The sequence below is a fragment of the Numida meleagris genome, chromosome 1, assembly GCF_002078875.1.
Source record: "Numida meleagris isolate 19003 breed g44 Domestic line chromosome 1, NumMel1.0, whole genome shotgun sequence".
Taxonomy (NCBI): Eukaryota; Metazoa; Chordata; class Aves; order Galliformes; family Numididae; genus Numida; species Numida meleagris.
The window spans coordinates 87,232,937-87,252,196 of NC_034409.1; the positions used below are offsets into that span (position 1 = coordinate 87,232,937).

Below are 19,260 nucleotides of genomic sequence, written 5' to 3' on the forward strand. Positions count from 1 at the left end.
CTACTTATTCAACAGGGGATAAAAAAGTTCATTTTTTTAATACAGTCCGTTCTGCTGACTCAGCTTTGTTCATGATCGCCATCTCTTAGTATAACTAGGAATATTTTACTTTCTGATGCTGATAGCTGGTTGCAAGCAAAAGCTGGAAGTGAGCGGACCACGGTCATTTTTAGAATGAAATTTGGGAGAACTTTACAAGGCATTCCCTAAAATTTAATTTGTGATCTAGAGACCTAAGCAAGAAACAGCGCAACTCTAAATATTTCAACAAATGTATACACATGACTTCCCAAAGTTAATACTGAGTTCTCTCTGTCACTGAACAGCGAGTTTTCTTCCAGTATATACATTTGTAGTCCAGTCACATATGAAAACAATAACCAAGGAATAAGAAAAAGTCAATAAGGAGATTTATATACAGCCGCTATTAAACTGGAGGAAAACAAATGATCTGTTGGGGTCAGTTTCTCTGGGAAATCAATTTGAGCAGAGTTTTATTGTCCTCTCTGCTAGATCCTTCATGTTATTTGCTTCCACCTTTAATAGTTGTGAGTGAGGAGGGTTTTACACTTGTGAGCCTAAGCTCCCCGGATCATTGCATTCGTTACCTTTTCAACATCCACATTCCCAGTTGTCACAAATGCTACCTAACAGCACTGAGCACTCAAAATACATTTCCCCTTGTAACTCTAGGGAGTTTTGAGTGTTCATATTAACTGCTTAAACTAGTCATAAACCAGTTAGACTGTAGTACCAGTGCAATAGTAACCACTTGATTCATAAATGTCTCTATATACATTGTATGTGACTACTGAGAATACAGACTTTTCTTGAGGAAAAAAAAAAGGCATAACCTCTCCGTGGTTGGCCACACAAGCTTAATGTTAGTTATTAAAAAAAAAAAAAAACAAAAAAAAAACCACCAACCAACATTTTTCAGCGAGGAGTACTAGTACATTAATCAGAACACCAATAACAATGTAAATATGTGGAGCCACATGATCCACAGAATTTATCCAACAGTCACTGAAATGCTGTTTACTCACCTTTTTAGCCTAAAAGAGTCCTCTTCTTAAGTTTTTCTTTGAAATGTACATTCTCTAAATGATAATCAATTCAGTTTAGAACTGATGCTGATGCTTTAATGTGATTTTTAAAAACTTCTCTTTAGCTAAAAAAACTTCCCTGTATGTAAATTTTACTATCCTGTCGTAGCAAGCTTGTTTTTGTCTGTAGCAGTGGCAGCCATTTAGAGGATCTGTTCCAGCATTCTATTTTTGCACAGTCTAGCTGTTTCTCAATTTTAAGAAAGGAAGATCCTGGAATTACAATAAAAAAATGGACATTTGAAGGATGAAGTAGTTCTACTCCCTTCCGTAGCCTGATTTTCACTTTAGTCTCATCTTACTGTACTTATTTCATGGTCTTTAGGAAACAGGAAGCTCTCATCTCTCTCTTCATCCAAAAGACAGCACCACTCTTGGTGATATCTTCATTGTTCAGTGGTTTATCATGTTAAATTCCTTCAACTTGTCTCTTTGCTGGAATTTCAGTCTCTTCAGAAGAGGTGATAAAACACGGTGACTGAAGCATTCTGGTGAGAAGGGAAGATTAGCTGTGTTGCAAAATGGAAATTAAAGCTGACATCTACTTTGGACAAGAAATGGTTGCTCTGAGATTAAAAAAGTTCTCTGGACTTGATGGGAGGTAGTTTATTTCTGCTTTGCAGGATATATTCAAGCACTTGAGGGGAAAGAAAGAAAGAACTATGAAAATAAGTATATTTCCAAAGATACTTATTTAAAACACTGTTTATATGGCTTTTTTTTTTAACATTGTATTCTAGAGATGTGTACAAAAAAGAATTGTTTTCATGGTCCAAATGTCAAGTCATTCCTCCTAAATGCATCCCAGACCTGAGCAGGGCCCTTGGTTGGCAAAGGTACTTGTGCTGTCTCATGACTATTTCCACGCAGGCCAATACATTTATAGAAGTTACCTTGTAAGGTATAAATAAAATGATATGTAAATAAAATAAAATGATATGTCCTCTAAAATAAAATGATATGTCCTCTAAAAGTAGATAGTTAACCACAAAAACATCTGAAGAAACCTTTCCTTTATGCACTGAAGCTTACTTAAAACTGAGTAACCTCTGTAATGCACATAGTTAAGATATTGTTTTAAAGAGATTTGGATAGATATGTATTTTTTATATATGGATTTATACATCTAATTTCCGTAGCTCAATGGTTCAGCAGCTGGCAGAGTTCATCACTGTGCTGCAGATATCAGATGTGCTCTGTGCATGGGATTGAAAGTCCCAGAAACTTTTTGTTCTCTGGAGTCATCAGTCTCCCCTCCACCCTCTCATGCCCTGGGATGCTGTCTCTTTCAGACACCGCGTGTGTGCAATTTCTAAGCAGCTTTGGGATCAGGAGAGGTATATGAATCTTTTATAATGTTATTGATTACTGTAGAGCAGACGCTTTTCTAGAGAGCTGCTGTGAGATAAGTTACTGGTAGCATCTGCAAAGATGTGTATAAATTAGCTTAAAATAATTAATACTGAATACTGTGAAAGTTTTTTTTTAAGGCACATCTGTATTGGCGCATATAAGAATATTCCTGCCTGCACTGAGAGTGCATTACAGCCCAAATTACTGTAATTTATTAGGGGAAAAGCCATTTCTTTTAATCATATATTAATTATTCATAAAATCTGTATTAATGTTACCTTAATGGGAAGTGTTACCAGCTGGGATACTAGTCTTGGCACTCTGTTCAAACACAAAAATAGATGAATAGCTTGGCTTAGAAAGAAGACATAAAAATGACTTACAAGAGCATGAGAGCAGCAGACATGGGTCTATGAGTTAGCATGGAGCTAGCTGTGGCAGAGCAGCCCAGCCAACTCACCCCTTGCATTTTGGCTTCAGCTCTGGTTCATGCCTGGGTGCAATCCAAGTGGAATTGCTGGAGGATGTTCATTAGAAGCTGGTCCTGTATACTCTGTGCTAGTTCTTTGCAGCTCTTTCGCCTGCATGGATCTGGTGAGATTAAATAAAATCAAGGGACTCTTTTCCCTCACACTTTAAAAAAATACAATATGACATAAATAATTGCAATTCAAGATAAATTCTTCCTACTGGGGAAGCAAAAGGGACTTTTGCAACATTTTAGTCTTGTGAATCACGTGATATGTAAAAGCGCTGTCCAGAGAATGAGTTTCAGCCCAGAAGTGATGTGAAAGTGTGTACATACAAATGCTTGTGTGAGTGGATGCAGCTCTCTAGATGCTCTGCTCAGTTTAAGGAAGCTATCAACATGTAGATTCCGAAGCAAGACTAGAAGGTACATTTCCGTGGAATTTTAACAAAACCAAACAGAGCATGAATTTTCCAAAAATTGTTTTAATTAGAACTCCTTTTTCTGGCTCTTGAAAGATCTCTTTTGGGAAGGAAAACAAACACAAAGGACACTGGCTAATGCATGCAAATATGTAATGCCTCTAAAGTGCAACCAGTTTTATATGAACAGTAAAACTTCATAGGATTCAGCTGAAATTAAATTGTTTAGATCAACTAGAGCCTTTTTATTAGGATAGCACAATGTGAACTTATAAACACATTTGTTTTACGTGGTAAGATAAAAGGCTGTTTGTTTGTAAAAGTTTTTTTTTTTTAAATGACAGTTACAACCTTTAATGTGTGATCTGTAAGTTATCATCTGATGAATTTTGGCCAAAACCATGGAAGAGAGACATTTGAAGTGGGAAACCGACTAAAAACAAGTGGAAAAAGAAATAAAGAAAGGCTTGCATAGCTCTCAACGAGTCCAGGAAACCTATGGCTTGGAGCAACCCATAGAGCTGGGTGGTCTGAAGATGAACCCATGTTAAAGTATCTTTGCTAATTATGATTTTTTTCCATTACGTTGACAGTGCTTCCAAGTTTAGGTGGAGGGTGAGTCTGTGGCATGCAATCAATTGTCATGCCTAACCATGATTAATATGGATCAGAAATGAGGTTATTCTGCAGTTTAGATATTTTTTTCTTCAAATTTCATTTTCATAGCAATGTGATATAGGAAAAGCGTATATGGGAGCAATTTGTATCTAGAGAACTTACCAAGTCATGTCTGCAGGAAGCTGATGGTTGTTACTAGCAGTACGTTGCGCATCCCAGGACTGTGTTACAATTGAGTATGAAAGCAGGATCAGGGTTCTGCAGCCTTGAAATAATATTGTAAAAAATAAGTAGTATTGTTTTGTTCTCTTTTTCAGTACATCACATGTATTTCACTGTAGTAGCAGATTGAAACCATCTGCCGCCTTGCCACTAGTCTAACAGCAAATCTCATCTCATTTTCCTTGAGGCCAGTGCACTGTAAGGCATGTGTACCAGGACAATAATCCAGCTGCTGAATGTTGATACAAGTCCAGACCTATGCTCATGAGTCTTTTAAACGGAAACAGTTCTCTTTGTCAAGGATTGGAATGGAGATAAACTCAGTTTGCTTTTCTCTCCTCCCTGCTCCCCCATCTATCCCCTCTATACAGCGCCATCCCCCATCACAGTGATAAGGAAAGACCGGACATCCAGGAACAGCGTGTCTCTGTCTTGGCAGGAACCTGAGCACCCAAATGGAATCATCTTGGACTACGAGGTCAAATACTATGAAAAGGTGGGAAGAAACACCGAAGGGGAGGTTTTTATGCTGGTAATGTAGTAATGAAGTTGTTATGTCTTGCCTATGTTAATGGTCCAGAGACACTCCTACTCATTCACTGTGTGCCACAACAGAGTGCATGTGATAGGAGGTGGGAGGGAGGGGTTTTTCAATATAAAATGCAAATCAAGGATTTGTTAATGGAATTTCCTCTACTGATATCAAGATTTCAAGAGAGTAGAAAGAATTGGTAACAGCAATTTCAGTTACAGATGAAATCACAGAATTATAGGGGTTGGAAGGGACCCCTTGAGATCATCAGCTCTGACCTCCCTTGCTAAAGCAAGTTCCTTACGGCAGGTCACACAAGAAAGCATCCAGATGAGTCTTGAATATTCATCTCCAGAGAAGGAGACTCCACAACCTCTCTGGGCAGCCTGTTCCAGGGCTCTGTCACCCTCACAGCAAAGAAGTTCTTTCTTGTGTTCAGATGGAACTTTGTGTGTTCCAGTTTGTGTCCATTGCCCCTTGTCCTGTCATTGGGCATCACCGGAAAGAGCTCAGCCCCATCCACTTGACCCCTGCCCATTAGATGTTAATGACAAGATCCCTTCTCAGGCTTCTCTTCTCCAAGCTGAACAGGCCCAGGCCTCTCAACCTTTCTTTGCACAGGCGATGCTCCTGACCCCTCATCATTTTTGTGGCCCTCTGCTGGAGTCTCTAGAAGTTCCCTGTCTTTCTTGAGCTGGGGAACCCAGAACTAGACAAAGTTCAACTATACTGTCAGTGTTCATAGAGTAATTTGTCATCCTTGCATTAGTGCTTCCCTCTGGTGCAAAAGTTGATTTGGAAAGAGATGGACTAGCCTTTTAGCGACTGCTTTGCACTGTGAAAGTTCCCACTTTTCATGAATAACTGAATTCTTTATACATTGCATTAGATAACTGCAAACCAAAGAAAATCTGTCATTAAAGATGTTCTGCTTTGCGTTGGCATTTTGTTGAACTTATTCTGTTGATTACTGCATCATAAAAAAATATTTATTTAGTTAAAAGTAAATCTGCATAACCTAATAGTTTTTTTGAAAACCTCACTGGCAAAATTGAAAAGACCATACATTTCTGTGAAGATTGTGAAGAACAGTATTGGCCATGAGTGATCAGAGAGAACTTCAGACAGAAAATATTGCTACTGAAGTTGACAGATTCAGTAAAACTCTAAAAACTCTAAAACTGATAAAAGGATAAACAGAAAGCTTCCTAAACATCTTGGTTCAGTCTCACCTTAAAGCGCAGTAGCCTATAGATGTTAACTTGGTGTTTTTTTTCTGTTAATTTCAATGGGACGAAGATCAAGTCCATGTGCTGGGCTTGAGGAGAAGTAAAAGAGAACTAGCTCATATATCAGACTGTCTTCAATTGTACATCTTCAACAGTAAAAGCATGCAGAATTGTTTAAGCTCTCTTAAATTCAGTCTTTTTTTGAAGAAAAAAAATAAGCCCACAGATGCTGCCTTTTAGCAAGGTTTGGAAGAGCTACGTACTTCAGACAGCCTGTGTCTGAGAGATCCCAGAACTGCAGCCTATTGTGCACAGGTTTTTTGCCTTTGTGATTAACTTGCATTTCATTTAGGACCTGTCCCTGGCAGCCACATCTCAGCTCCACCTCCAGCCTTTCCAGACACATCTCCTTTCCTGGGCAGCTTTCTAGTTCTGTGGGGCATGGGTTGTGCTGCTCAGGTGTGTTGCTTGCCCTGGCATCAGATTTGGTTTCAGCTGTTCCAAAGGGAGAGAATTTATCGCCTTGTGAGCAATTCATTCAATTTAATTCAACAACTGTCAAGTTGTACTTGTGTATTTGCGTTATTTTTTCCCACTGTTTTGATTATCATTCTGCAGTGAAAGTGGCTTTTTTTATTCACGTAAATGATCACCCTCCAGTACAAGGGTATGCACAGTCTGGGCACGTGGCTGCTATTCAAACTGTGTATATCCAGTCTTTGTGGAGTAACTGGCTGTCATAAGACGGCTTCATGAGACAACCAGTCTTATGAGCTGATTGTGCACATGTGTTTCTTCCCTTTGAAGTCTGTGATCAAGAGTTCATAGGCACCAGACAGCTTTCTTAAACCAAAGAGCCAATTGCTTAACAATAGGAGCCAGACTATTCAGAGCAAAGGGATTTTAAAAAAACAACCTTCTGACACTGATGTTTTTAATGTGTGGTCTGTAGTCCCTTGGGGAGTCAGCAGCCTGTTCCTTGGGGTTTATGAAAGGTAAGGAAGAAAAGCAAGTCCACCATCAGGAGGCTTCAATCCATTGCCCTTTGCAAGTGTGCAAATTGGAAAAGGTTGAAAGCTCCTACTCCAGAGATGTTAAAGTTACCTAGGGGCCAGGCCAGGCAGTGCTGGGTGGTGACCCTTTGCTCCTCCTTCAGACACATTGGGAAGGATACTGCTTTTCAGTCTGAGATCGCTAAGCGGTCCCCTTCTCTCCTCTTTTGAAAAGAGAGCTTGCTTTTTAAACTGGCCAACTCCTTTTAAAATCATCTTGGCCGTGCTCATCAAAACCCACTGCTGTTAAGTGACAGCTACTAAGAAATAAACCCTCCAGAGTCAGCAATCTGGGTATTTCTCCTGACAAGTCATATGTGATTGCTGGAGGATGATTTATGTTGAGCCATTCTTTTCCCTCCTGCTTGCTTTTGCTTGCAATACCTCTCATAAATTAATATACACAGTATTAATAGATTATTGCAAGTCAGTCTAATTCTGTCATTTATCTTGAAGGGTAGGTGATATTTTTAGGCAACTAAATGTTACTGATATTCAGGATGTTACAATAGATTTGGGTTAGAGACACAACTTATATCTAAATGATGACATTGTGTAGTTTTTCTAATGTATAATTGGCATCAAGTATGTGGAAAATATTAATTTTCATCAAACATAATTAACCTTTTCAGTTTTTATCATGAGTGATTTCACTCGTGTAACCGAGAAATAATAGAGCTCTGTATGATGTTTCTATGGAAATGAGGATTTGCAGTTCTGGGAGGCTATTTTGAAAAGAACTTATAGGGGTATTATGCATAACACTCTGAACTGGCAGTGACAGGTCTTCAGACTTCCTGTTCAAAGTAGAATTATATTTACTTTAAAAATCTATAAAGCTTGATTGTGAGGCTGTCTGACCAGTTACTATTTATTTCAAGCATTTAAAAAATAAATTCCTCTTTCAGATATAGAAGTGAATGTCATATGAAACACCTAGGCATTTACTTTATCGCAAGGCATAATATTTTATGGGATGTTAGCAGTACAGAATGACGCCCCACTTTAGTCTGTCCATTTATAATGCTGTGCTGGATTTTAGGAGTCTCAGCTGACAAAGTGCTCATATAGCAAAAGTCAGGAGCTTTTTCTTGCACAAACAGCTACTTTTTTTTTTCCTTGTTGTCCTTGTGCACCTAATTAAGTTCTCTGGAAGGAGTATTTTGTCGTGCAAGGACAAAATACCAGATGAAAATTATTAATGGCTTCATTTAAATATGTGGGTAACAATTATGATAACTAAATCCCACACTCTTTATTAGGGTGAAACGATGCTCCAAATGATGAGTGAATTTTAATTTCCGTCTTGCATCACTAAAATAGATTTGCTTTTCCCATCATTGAAGTAATGTGCTCAGTCTACTGGTAGTTACTCAGTCTACTCACTAGACTGGTTAAAACAAACAAATAAAACATTATATCCAGTTTGTGCTTTTTCTGAGGCTGAAAAAGTAAATTAAATGCAAATGAACTTAGTTGCTTTTCAACTCCTGTTATGGTTTTAAGGGCAGGCCGTGTACACTCCATGAGTTTTGTAGGAGCTGTCATACTGACAGCTGTTGCCAACAGTACAAGGAGGCCATGCTGGAAGCCAGAGCACCTCCTGAAGGTGTGCAGCCCAGGTTTGGCCTCTACTGCCTGCATGCCACCAACGGAGAAATTGTTCTTCCTGGTGCAGTGTAAACATTCACTGTCCTTATCTGAAGAAGGACATACCATTCACTCTCACTAGCACAGCCACTCTAAATGTTAAATGGATCTAAAAAATGTCTTTCGTAAAACATGGTTTATAATTATAAAATTTCATTTGCATATGAAACACTAACAGTAGTGGGATTTACTTCCCAATAAAGTTTGTGTCTAGTAAACTATGTAGATCAAGAAAAATATTCTTTCTGCATCCAAGTTCAAATTTATCGTCAGAGTGTTTGATTAAAATTCTGCTTGGCAAAGAATGACTCTCCCCTTTGTATATCCCTTCTGCTCATGGCAGCTCCAGCGCTGTATCTCTGAAGTTTTACTTTATCCCCAGGAAAGATAAACTTGGGCTTTTATGTGGTGTTTCAGTGATTTGATTACTATTAACATAAAAAATGACTTTCAAAATATGTGTGTAAAAAGTTTGCCATAAACTGAGATATCGTGACATCCTCCATACCATTGTTTTAAACATTTATTTTGCAAGTTCCATTGTGGATTATTAGCAGACAGGGCCATGACTATATTCTCTCTTGCACGTATGTATCTGAGCAAGAAGGAAATGTTTGCATTTCAGAAAAAGAGCCTGAAGTGAGATCAAAATAAATGTCCAATCACAGCATACACAGAAGATTGTGTGTTTTAAAGACAAGATTATAATGTCTTTGAAATTAAAACAGTTGCCTACTTCCAGCTAAATGATGAGATAAGGAAAAGTTGTAAACTACAATACTAGGCCTTTGTTAGTTCAAAAATATGTATTTTAGGCAAACCTCTTAGCTCCTTAGAATGTCTTCCTAGAAGTTTCCTCCCTTGAACTTTTTTTCGGAGATACGTCAGAAAACCGTAAGAAAATCCAAGGCTTATTTCCTTTTTATGCTTACACTGCAAGGAAACTAGACCATGATAAGCATTTTTATAGACAGTCTTTGAAGAACAGGTCCAGTTCATCCTATTTTAAATTGTGATTCTGGATAATAACTTTTAGACAGAAGCTTAGCATTTTTTTTTTCCTGTGTGAATGTACATCTTGTTAAATATTATGTGGAGATTCTGGCAATTTCCCCAAGTATGGTGTAAATTTTTGTTTCTGTCCATATCAAAGATTTCCAAGAATAGGTCAGTTAGGTTTTGACAACACTGAAGGGAATGGTTTCTGATACCAACCTACTAACTTAGAATGGACCTAACTCTTGCTCTGGACAGCACTGCAGAGAAAACAGGCTAAAACAGCTCCAGCCGCTCAAAATGCTCACATGAAGAGCTGTCTTTGACAGTCAGACTATATGAAGTGTTTTCCAGCCTCTTTCAGGACTCAGTACATCACTGTTGAAATTAAAAGCCCAGTAACTTGCCAGATAATACAATACCATAAAATGTAGTGGGAATTAGGTGAGATTCTTTGCAATAAACATGCATTAGCCCAACTTAGATTCCGCTCTCAACAAGGCATAACTCAATGATTTGAGTGTATTTCAAAGTAAATGGGCAGCAGATGAAATCCTCACCACCTCCAAAATAGAGAAGTTCATCGTTGCAAGCCTAAGCAACTGACGTTTCTGCAGTTCCCCACATGTGGCTACAGTCCAAGACTTTCTCTGAGGCACTTCCAGCTGCCATTTTTAGAAAGCCAAAAATGCTTTTCTGGTACAGGATGACGGTAGTAAAATAAGCAATACCTCGGGCCCCAAATGCATGCTTAACTTTTTAAACTATGTGCATACAGTGAGGCTGAGACGTGCTTTTATCAGATCTAGCTTTCTGCACAGGATACAAGGTATCCAAAAATACTGAATTACAAAGTAGTCTATTTTTTTAAAATTTTGCATTAAAAGTCAGTATGTCAAAAATATGTGCCTACTGAAGCAGAGCATGCTTGTAAGGATATCATCTGTACTGGACGCACTCCTTGTTCTTTAGCAAAAAGCAATAAAGAGTAGGCATACACATCCTTCCCAGCTACTAAAGCCCCAGACTCATTCAAAAACAAGTTCGGTGGGATTTTGCCCAAATGAGGACTGACGCATCAGGCTCATAGTTTTTATGGCATAACAGTAAACTGGTTATATTAGCCTGTTCATAGAGCTGGGCTAAGGAGTCTGAACAGACTGCTGTTCTGACTGTTATAAGGATACATGCTATCTTGTAAAACATGAGGCAGTAAAAACCAAGTCCTGCAATAGCTCTGCAGGGCCCTAAAAGCTCTAAATTGGCCTGTTACAACTTCCAATTCAGTACAGTAGGCAAATCTGTTTTATGGTTTTTAAATAAAATTGTAGTCTTCATTTTTCTTGTCGTATTACAGGCTACGGACAAAGTGGTACAAAGCCATTTAATGAAATGTCGTACACTCAGCATGTCTAGTACTTGATTTACAGTGCAAGGCTGTAGCAGCTCTAATGATTTAGATTTCTTGCTAATCTGCAGATTTTTAGTTGATTCAAAATGAAATTGTTCAAAATGCATTTGTCAGGCTATAAATATTCAATATGCCACTGCTTTCCAGGTGATTTGTAGTCATTTTATACCAAACACCTCTTGTTTCTGTTTCTTAGGGTGTGGTTTTAATCTGATAATTTCTTTTCCCAAAAGCAGGAACAAGAGACAAGCTATACTATTCTGAGAGCCAAAAGCACTAATGTTACTATCAGCGGCCTCAAACCTGATACCACCTACGTCTTCCAAATTCGAGCCCGAACTGCAGCTGGATATGGGACAAGCAGCCGCAAGTTTGAATTTGAAACCAGTCCAGATTGTATGTATTTGTTCAAATGGTTTAAATTGACTACTTGGGCAATTTCTGACTGCTTTGAGTGGCTGTTTTCATTCCCTTTCTGGTTCAGTAAATGCAATTCATTAGTATTTATTATGTGTCTTTCTCGGTAGCACTACTATATAACTTTATGTTTTATCATTAACATTGAAACATGCTTTAAAGAATGTACAGGAATACCACAGGTGGTATTTTCTTCCATTGCATACCTTACCACTGCCTAATGCCAGAATCAATATCTTGCTAGACTGCAGCTCATACTGAGAGAGGGTTTGATACAATTCTATATTCACAGCTTGTGGAGTGAATCCTGTGGACTTTAAACACTGTGCCCCAAGGGAGTTAATATTGTATAAGCCTGTTACTCCTGGGGGTCAAAATCTAATTCTCCACGTTGCTGCAGAGCAGAGCTGATGTCTCCTACACAGCTTTGAGGTGAAACTGATGCCCACAGGCCATGAAGAGGGTTGCTCAGTTAAATAGCTGGTCAGGGAATCTGCAGTTTGACTCCCTTTCCTCTGTCACTAGATTTCTGGGTGACTCTATGGAAGTTATTTACTTGCCTTTTTCTTTTCTCTAATGCATAGATAATAACACTTACTTGCTTACCTGATGACCTTGTCAGTATTCTTTACAAGTTCTGTTCTTACATCAGAAAGACTAATGGAGCTCATCATCCTAAATTTTATGTTCTCATCTCTTGGTACTACATAGTAAATCAGACCTTCTCTTTGCTTGAAGGTGAAAGTAGCTTAATGCACCAAAAAGTCCACCTTAGTTTAGTTAACCACTTACTGATGTAGCCTGGTGCTGCATAATTAAAGACTGCTTACTTTTTAGAAGGCAGGGAAATCACTGAAGACTTGTATCTGCTGTTCAGAGTTGTAAAACACTTCACGACTATAATTCTGGTATGGGTTCATAAGGTTTATTCATGTACTCATTATAATGATTGAGAACCCGTGATGTGAGAAACATTCTGCTAAAATAACAAACTCTTACCAAGAAGAGCAGCATAAGTAAGTCCAGTGGTCTTTCACTATCTATTTATGCAGCATCTATGTATTTCTGAGGTATGTTAAGTACTTTATCCCCACTTGTTCCTCCCCGACTTCAGCTTTTTGGAAATCAAATGAGCTCTTTATTTAAAATTGCAAATTATTATTATGATTTGCATGCATCTTTGGCATAATGGATGAAACTCAAGATAGGACAGAGGAGTACAGAAAGGAGAAAAAATGCAGTCATGATGATAAAACATTTAATAACTTGGAAGCTGATGAGCTTTCTCTGCAAATTGATCTTAAAAAAGAAGTTAAAAAAATATACAGTAGATTACCAAAATGTGGGAGGTGACAAGAGATAGCATAAAGAGTGTACAGATTATATAGATAAACACTAAGTCACATTACTTGGTTCCTATTGTCACGATATAACAACACAAGTGCATTTGTAGGCATGTAACAGGTGGAGGTTTCTTCCCATGGGTAATGGTGTGACTCCAGGCAGTCACATAGACAAACTGCCCGGTTTGTGGGCAGCAAGAGGTCTCCCTCTGGACAACTAACGTGAAACACTGTGGTGAGGAGCCTAATTCTGCAGTACTAGGTTAAGATCAATAAGTGTCTGCTGAAGATGGTTTGAGTTGGAAGGGTCCTTAGGATGGTGACCTTTAGCTGGCTTATTATACTTGAGATCCAAAGGTGTCCTGTTGTTATATGGCAGTACCCAAGCACCTGGCTTAGGCACTGCAGAGAAGTGTCCAAAGCAAGGTAGAAAGAAGCCCTTCTTTTTCCCCTATGAACACTGATTAACTGTTGTAATCCTTCTATCTGCTTCTGTGGGCCCAGACTTTTCACAGCCTTTACAGTGATACTGAATGGCTTAATTGTGAAGCCTAATTCACTAAAGCACTTTCCATTGCACAGAAGTGAGAGTAAGGTTGATGATTATTGACTAGCTGGGCTTTCTTTTCAAGGAAAAATTTCATGCTGACTGTGACAAAATGGATATGTCTCGTGATATATATATGTTTGTACTTATATGTATACATTTATATGTAAGTATCAGTTTAACATCTATTACTACAATCAGCAAGAGTAACAATCAGCAGTAGAAGCCACAACTGTAAATTTTCAAAGAAGGCAAGAGTCTTTCACTTACTTCCCTTGTATTTATTTGTCTGATGAAAAATTACCTAACAGATTAAATATTTGGCAGGAAACCAGATGCTATATAGTGACAACTCAATCTGTCTGTTCCCTGTATGTGAGTGGTCAATCGTGTTGTAATAATTAACGTTTTGTGTGGGGAGGTTATTTATATATTTTTGTGTTAACTTTCCAGCATTCTCCATTTCCAGTGAAAATAGCCAGGTCGTAATGATTGCCATTTCAGCTGCGGTTGCCATCATTCTCCTCACGGTTGTCGTGTACGTCCTGATTGGGAGGTTAGTTTGTGCTCTGTTTTGCACATTTGCTCCTTCTTCCATTTCCCCATGGGACCTTGACGAGCGTAGCAAATCAAGCATCATCAGGCAGTAGTGTGGCTGGTTTGCACCTTCTCCTTTGTCTGCTTCCACAGAGCTCTGAGCTGGTTGGTAATGAGCCCGCTAACTTTCACAGCCCCAATCATGCAGCAGTTGTTAAAAAAAAAAAAAAAAAGCTATAAACACATTCTTAGGCAATTGTAAAATTAAACTGTAGGGGTCAAAAATCAACAAATCTTCTCATTAGCCAATTTCCTCAAATTCCCTGAGAACATAACATGCCTCTATAGGGTAGAGAGAATGTAAATATCATTAAATTTTCAAACAGGCCTTTAATTGTGAAGGAAAAACATTCAATTCTGTTTCCACCTGCAGTTAACATATACAATTCTCTATATTCATTTTTTTTTCTCTGTTGCTTGTAGATTCTGTGGATACAAGAAGTCTAAACATGGTACTGATGAGAAAAGACTACATTTTGGGAACGGCCATTGTAAGTTACTGAAGCCTTTTAATGCTTACAGATTTGCAGAATTCATCCCCTAGATAATTTATGGTTTTCAGTTAATAAATAAATAAATAAGCCATACCCCACTTAAACCAAGGCAAAATTGGGAAGAGAATTCTATTCTCTTGTGAGTAAGTAGATATTCCCCAAACAAACAGTCTTTGTCTCAGTTTTATTTATTTATGCCAGGTTAGTAATGGGCAAAACATTGCGGTGTTCAAACAAGGCATGTGGTTATCAATGTGATATTGATTCTGCTGTACATTAGTGAAATGCAGAGTGTGACTTCAACTTCCTCCTTATCAACTGTATAACATCTAAGCAATGATATTTTTTTTTAATCCCCAAGGTAAAATACAAAATCAATGAAACAGATCTTGATGACTGATGGAGAGACCATGAAAATTGGTTGTTTAACAAAAGTGATACACTAATAAATTTAGTTTGGAATTATTGTAAGCACAGACTGAAAAGTGATTTGGAGTAGTTTCTTAAATTAAGAATAACTACTAAACAAGTGTCTCACAAATTAATGAGATTTCCTAATCCAGCTCTGTTTATAAATGTGTTTTGTCAGAGTCCTGATTTTCCACTTATAAGAGTGTTTTCATTGAGTCTCACCCACAACTAGGAAGAGAGCCTTTCTACTGACTTACACTGTCTTTGAGTTACAAAAAAAATGTGAACAGTTATGGATGTGACATTTTTCTCATCCTAGGGAATCTGGGCTACTCATTGAAATTTCTCTCAAAAAACAGTCCAGAGCCTATCTGGTTTTGATATTTTCATGCCTATTTTTGATGAAGTTACATGGCCCATCATTCCTGGATCATTTTTCTCTGTCCTCTGAAAGGAGCAGTAGGGAGCAGGGTCCCATCCTGGAGGTGCTTGGTGCAGGAGTTGATTTTCTGAGCACAGGAGTGATTTGTGGCTATCAGGAAGAAGTCACTTGCTACGGCCGTAGCTGGCTGGGGAGATCTTTCTGCAGTATGTCAGCTCCTCTGAGCCTCGGTTTGCTGCATGGTGAATAACCTGGCAGTGCTCTACCATAGCAGAGGAGTTCTGGATCCTAGGTCATAATCAAAGTTCTGCCCGTACTCTCTTTAAAACAGAAATAAATGAATTTTGGAGAAGTTTAAGGGAGAAGAAGGTGATGGTTTAAAATTCCCAATGAGGAGTGGGGAAGGCTTCAGGAATTTTGATCACTGTGTATTTTTTCCTTTACAGAGAGCATAAATATCATTCATAAACACCAAGATTGGATGCTCCCTTTTTTTCCACTGAATTCTTGGTGTCTAATGACCATGCTTTTAGTAAGAAGCAGCAGTCTTTTGAAAGTGCTTCAGCTCCAGATAAATACCCTGCTACGCCATAAAAACCATGTAGAACCATGTATTTCTATTGTTTGGCATGCTGGAAGGTTAATGTGGTTTACACTTAATCATTTTCCTTCTATTCTTATCCTTTTGCACACAGTGACACTGTACCATCCTCAAGAAGAGAGTTACTGGTATCCGTATGTCACTCCCCGCAAATATACCTTCTCACCAAATATAATTGAATTAACATTTTAATGAGGGATTTACCAGCAGTTGTTGGAAATTAGAACTGCTTCCTAATCCCAGTGGCAATGGAGTAACTGTTCTTTGACTGTTTATATTATTATTTTAAGTTTGGAGCCCTTTATCTCCAGAGAGCTGTATCCACAGACACGTGTGCTCCTTCCCTACATTGTTAAGGGATATGCAAACTGTAGCAGTCGGTTTGCATCGTGCAGCCCATCGACAGCTAACCAACTAGCCTCCAAAAAAATCCATATGAGTACATGTGGCCCATAGAATTAATGCTTCATCATCCAAATTTAATGAGGTTATAAAATAAAAGCAGCCCATAAAAAAAGTGTTGCAGACAAATAACAGGTCAGAGTTTGCTCTCCTTACTCCCACACAATGGAAATTTGCAATCGCTATTCTTAAACATGTCAGTGCAGTTAAATTCCTATGGATTAAATTGCTTTTAATTTGGCTTTAGATATTTATGTACTGCTTTCTGAGGAGTGCCATGCTGATCCACTGTGTAGTCAGAACAGAGATGATCATGAATCTGATGTTAGACATTCTTGAAAATTATTTGTTGATTTTGCAGTTATTTATCTGTTAGGATTTGTACATATCTACAAAGATGGCTGGTGAAACTTTAGTATTCTACTAAACTTGAGTCTTTCCCAAAGAATAAGAAAATAGCTCCTGTAAACTAGAAAAGGGTAAAGTAACTTCCCTGGCTGTCATAAAGTTTCAGCATCTCAAATACAGCAGCTGGTTTATTTCAGTCAGTTTATTCTGAATTACTTGAAAAAAGGCACCAGCCATGAGCTATTCCCTGCAGCCTTATTACAAATCCTATAATATTACTTCAAAGGAGCAAAAATGTGTTTCACCTCCTTAGATCCTCTCCTTTGCCTTCTTTGGCTAGACCTTTTTTATTTTTTTGCTACCCTTAGGGCAATTCATGCTGGTAAAATGAAAATGTAAATTATTACGTTTGCACAGAATGAGCTGTAAAGTAGTTCAGCTTAACACATGTGTATGTGTTTATTATCTGTTTTTCATGACAGAACCCAGTTACTATACAGGCTGCCCTTAATTATTGGTGTGAAGGGATTATTCTCCTTGCAGTCACCATCACCTGATCTTGGGAACCTCTGGGGTCAGCATTATAAATCTGCAGCCAAAATCCCCTCAGAGCAGAAGCTTTTAATTGTTGTTATTTTTATTGAGGGTATGAGAGAGCCTGTAATGTACAATCCGCTTGGACGGAAAGGAGCATTTACAAGATTTTTAACCAACAGCAATATACAGCCAATTACTTTTTGTTTTACTTGCAAGTAATTCTGTAATCGTCAGTCTCTTGAAGGAAACACACTTGGCATTTAATGCTGCACACACGCAGCCCTTCTGTTAAGAGTGTGGCTCTTATTTTGCATTGTTTCCTAGCCAATTAGTTTGGAAACTTGGTTTCATCATTTCTTTGTCAATTCTGAGGCCAATAAATCTCCATAAAATTGGTATATTTTTTTTCCACATACACTTGGGATTGTTTGACAAAACAATGGCAAGTTCTAACTGACTGTGCAAAGGCATTTTTTCCCATCTACCTAACCACAACGAAACGTGTTTAACTTTGCTAGCGGTCAACAGTTGGATGCAGTAGAATAATCTCATGCTGGAAAGGCTATTCCGGGGTGGATTAAAGCAATTTTTGCAAGGAGAAATTAAAATTTCTTACACGACCAACTGAGACAATTGGAGTATGTGTTTAGGAGCTCAGGTTTTGTGTTAGAAGCAGCAAACATCAAGCTGGATGTACTGGTTATTTTGTTATTTGGTAGAGAACATCTTTACGCTCTAAAATGAATTTGGAGACGGGCACACAAGTTACTGAGTACGAATACAAGCATGGCCTTGAGATGGGGAGGAGGAATTGATTGCCTTCAACATCACTGTGGAGAGAAATGTTGGGAATTATAGTATGCTCCCCAGTCCAGTTCTGCTAGATTGTGGGTTGTGGACAGCTTGAAACTGCCTTTAAAATCATACAGTCATTTGAAATAGTGCTTGACTCAGGCAAGCAGAGGGATCCTTGGCCAGGAGACTGTACAAAGGGACAAATATAGCACAGACACTAGGGTAACTCAGTGCTAGATCCAAACTGTAATGCTAAGAACGACTGGCTACCATCTTGTGTATTTATAACAGAGGGGGTAGGAAGGGGCATGCATTTATTTATGTATAATTTTCTTATGTATCTCGTTAGAGGAGTCAGAAATGAAACAGGTTGAATGTAATTGAAGTGCCCTCCTTAGTGTACTCCTGAGAACTTTTCAGGTTTACTGCGACATCACCCATTTAGTTCTAGGTCTCATTACCTTGTAAGGAACAATATGAAGCAGCATCTAAACAGAGCAAGCCAAGAGGCTCAAGAAGTATTTTAACATTTGAAAACTGGTAAAATATGACAAGTGTAATGCTTTTCAAACTTCTGTGCAATAACTACATTAGCGTCTCTGGTTTCACTCTGTCTTACGGTTCCTGGAGACTCATCAAAAGCTATTTGATTTGAAGAAACAATGCACTATTTTCTTCTATTGATTTGATTTCTGTTGTCCCATTTGCTTTCTTCAGACAGATTAATTAAGTAACATTTTCTCTCTGAATTTGCTTTTACACAGTAAAACTCCCAGGCCTGAGAACTTACGTAGATCCGCATACATACGAAGATCCCAATCAAGCTGTACATGAATTTGCCAAGGAACTAGATGCTTCTAATATATCAATTGATAAAGTTGTTGGAGCAGGTAATGACCACTGAAAATACCTTTTTACTGTATGTACTGTTTTGCATCTTTGACTTTATACTTGCGACTGGTAAGGAAGTCTTTGCTGGTTTGCAACTTCCAGGATCATATTTAGAGCTGACTTCAGTACATATGAGTAGTTAGTGGCACACACATCTATTTTCTTCCCAAAGAAAGCAGATAATAAGATTGTTTTTCAGATGACACCCCACAGCCCACACTTGGACACAGTGCTCGTGGAAGTGAAGGGAGACTTCAACCTCACTTCTGTGCTTCTCTTTAAAATCTGTCAGAACAGAATATGGTATCAACTGTGAAGATGCTTTCTGTATTTTCCTTAAAAGGACGTGTGACTATCACGCTTTTTGTGAAAGCACAAACTCATTTCATACCAGTCGCCACGCATCCATCAGAATGCAGTGACCTTTGGCTATTA

At 38.3% G+C, this 19,260-nt stretch overlaps 1 protein-coding gene across 4 annotated transcripts in view; it reads left to right on the forward strand.

The window, feature by feature from the left end:
• The window catches only part of EPHA3 (EPH receptor A3), a 216,107-nt gene that overhangs the window by 154,092 nt on the left and 42,755 nt on the right, over positions 1-19,260 (forward strand). For 3 of the 4 annotated variants that reach the window (XM_021401433.1, XM_021401453.1, XM_021401461.1), the window contains 5 exons: positions 4,562-4,686; positions 11,294-11,456; positions 13,821-13,923; positions 14,388-14,455; positions 18,699-18,824. In XM_021401433.1, coding sequence (XP_021257108.1) covers positions 4,562-4,686; positions 11,294-11,456; positions 13,821-13,923; positions 14,388-14,455; positions 18,699-18,824 — 585 coding nt within the window. The remainder of the gene's footprint in view (positions 1-4,561; positions 4,687-11,293; positions 11,457-13,820; positions 13,924-14,387; positions 14,456-18,698; positions 18,825-19,260) is intronic. The other variant, XM_021401442.1, reaches the window with a different exon arrangement.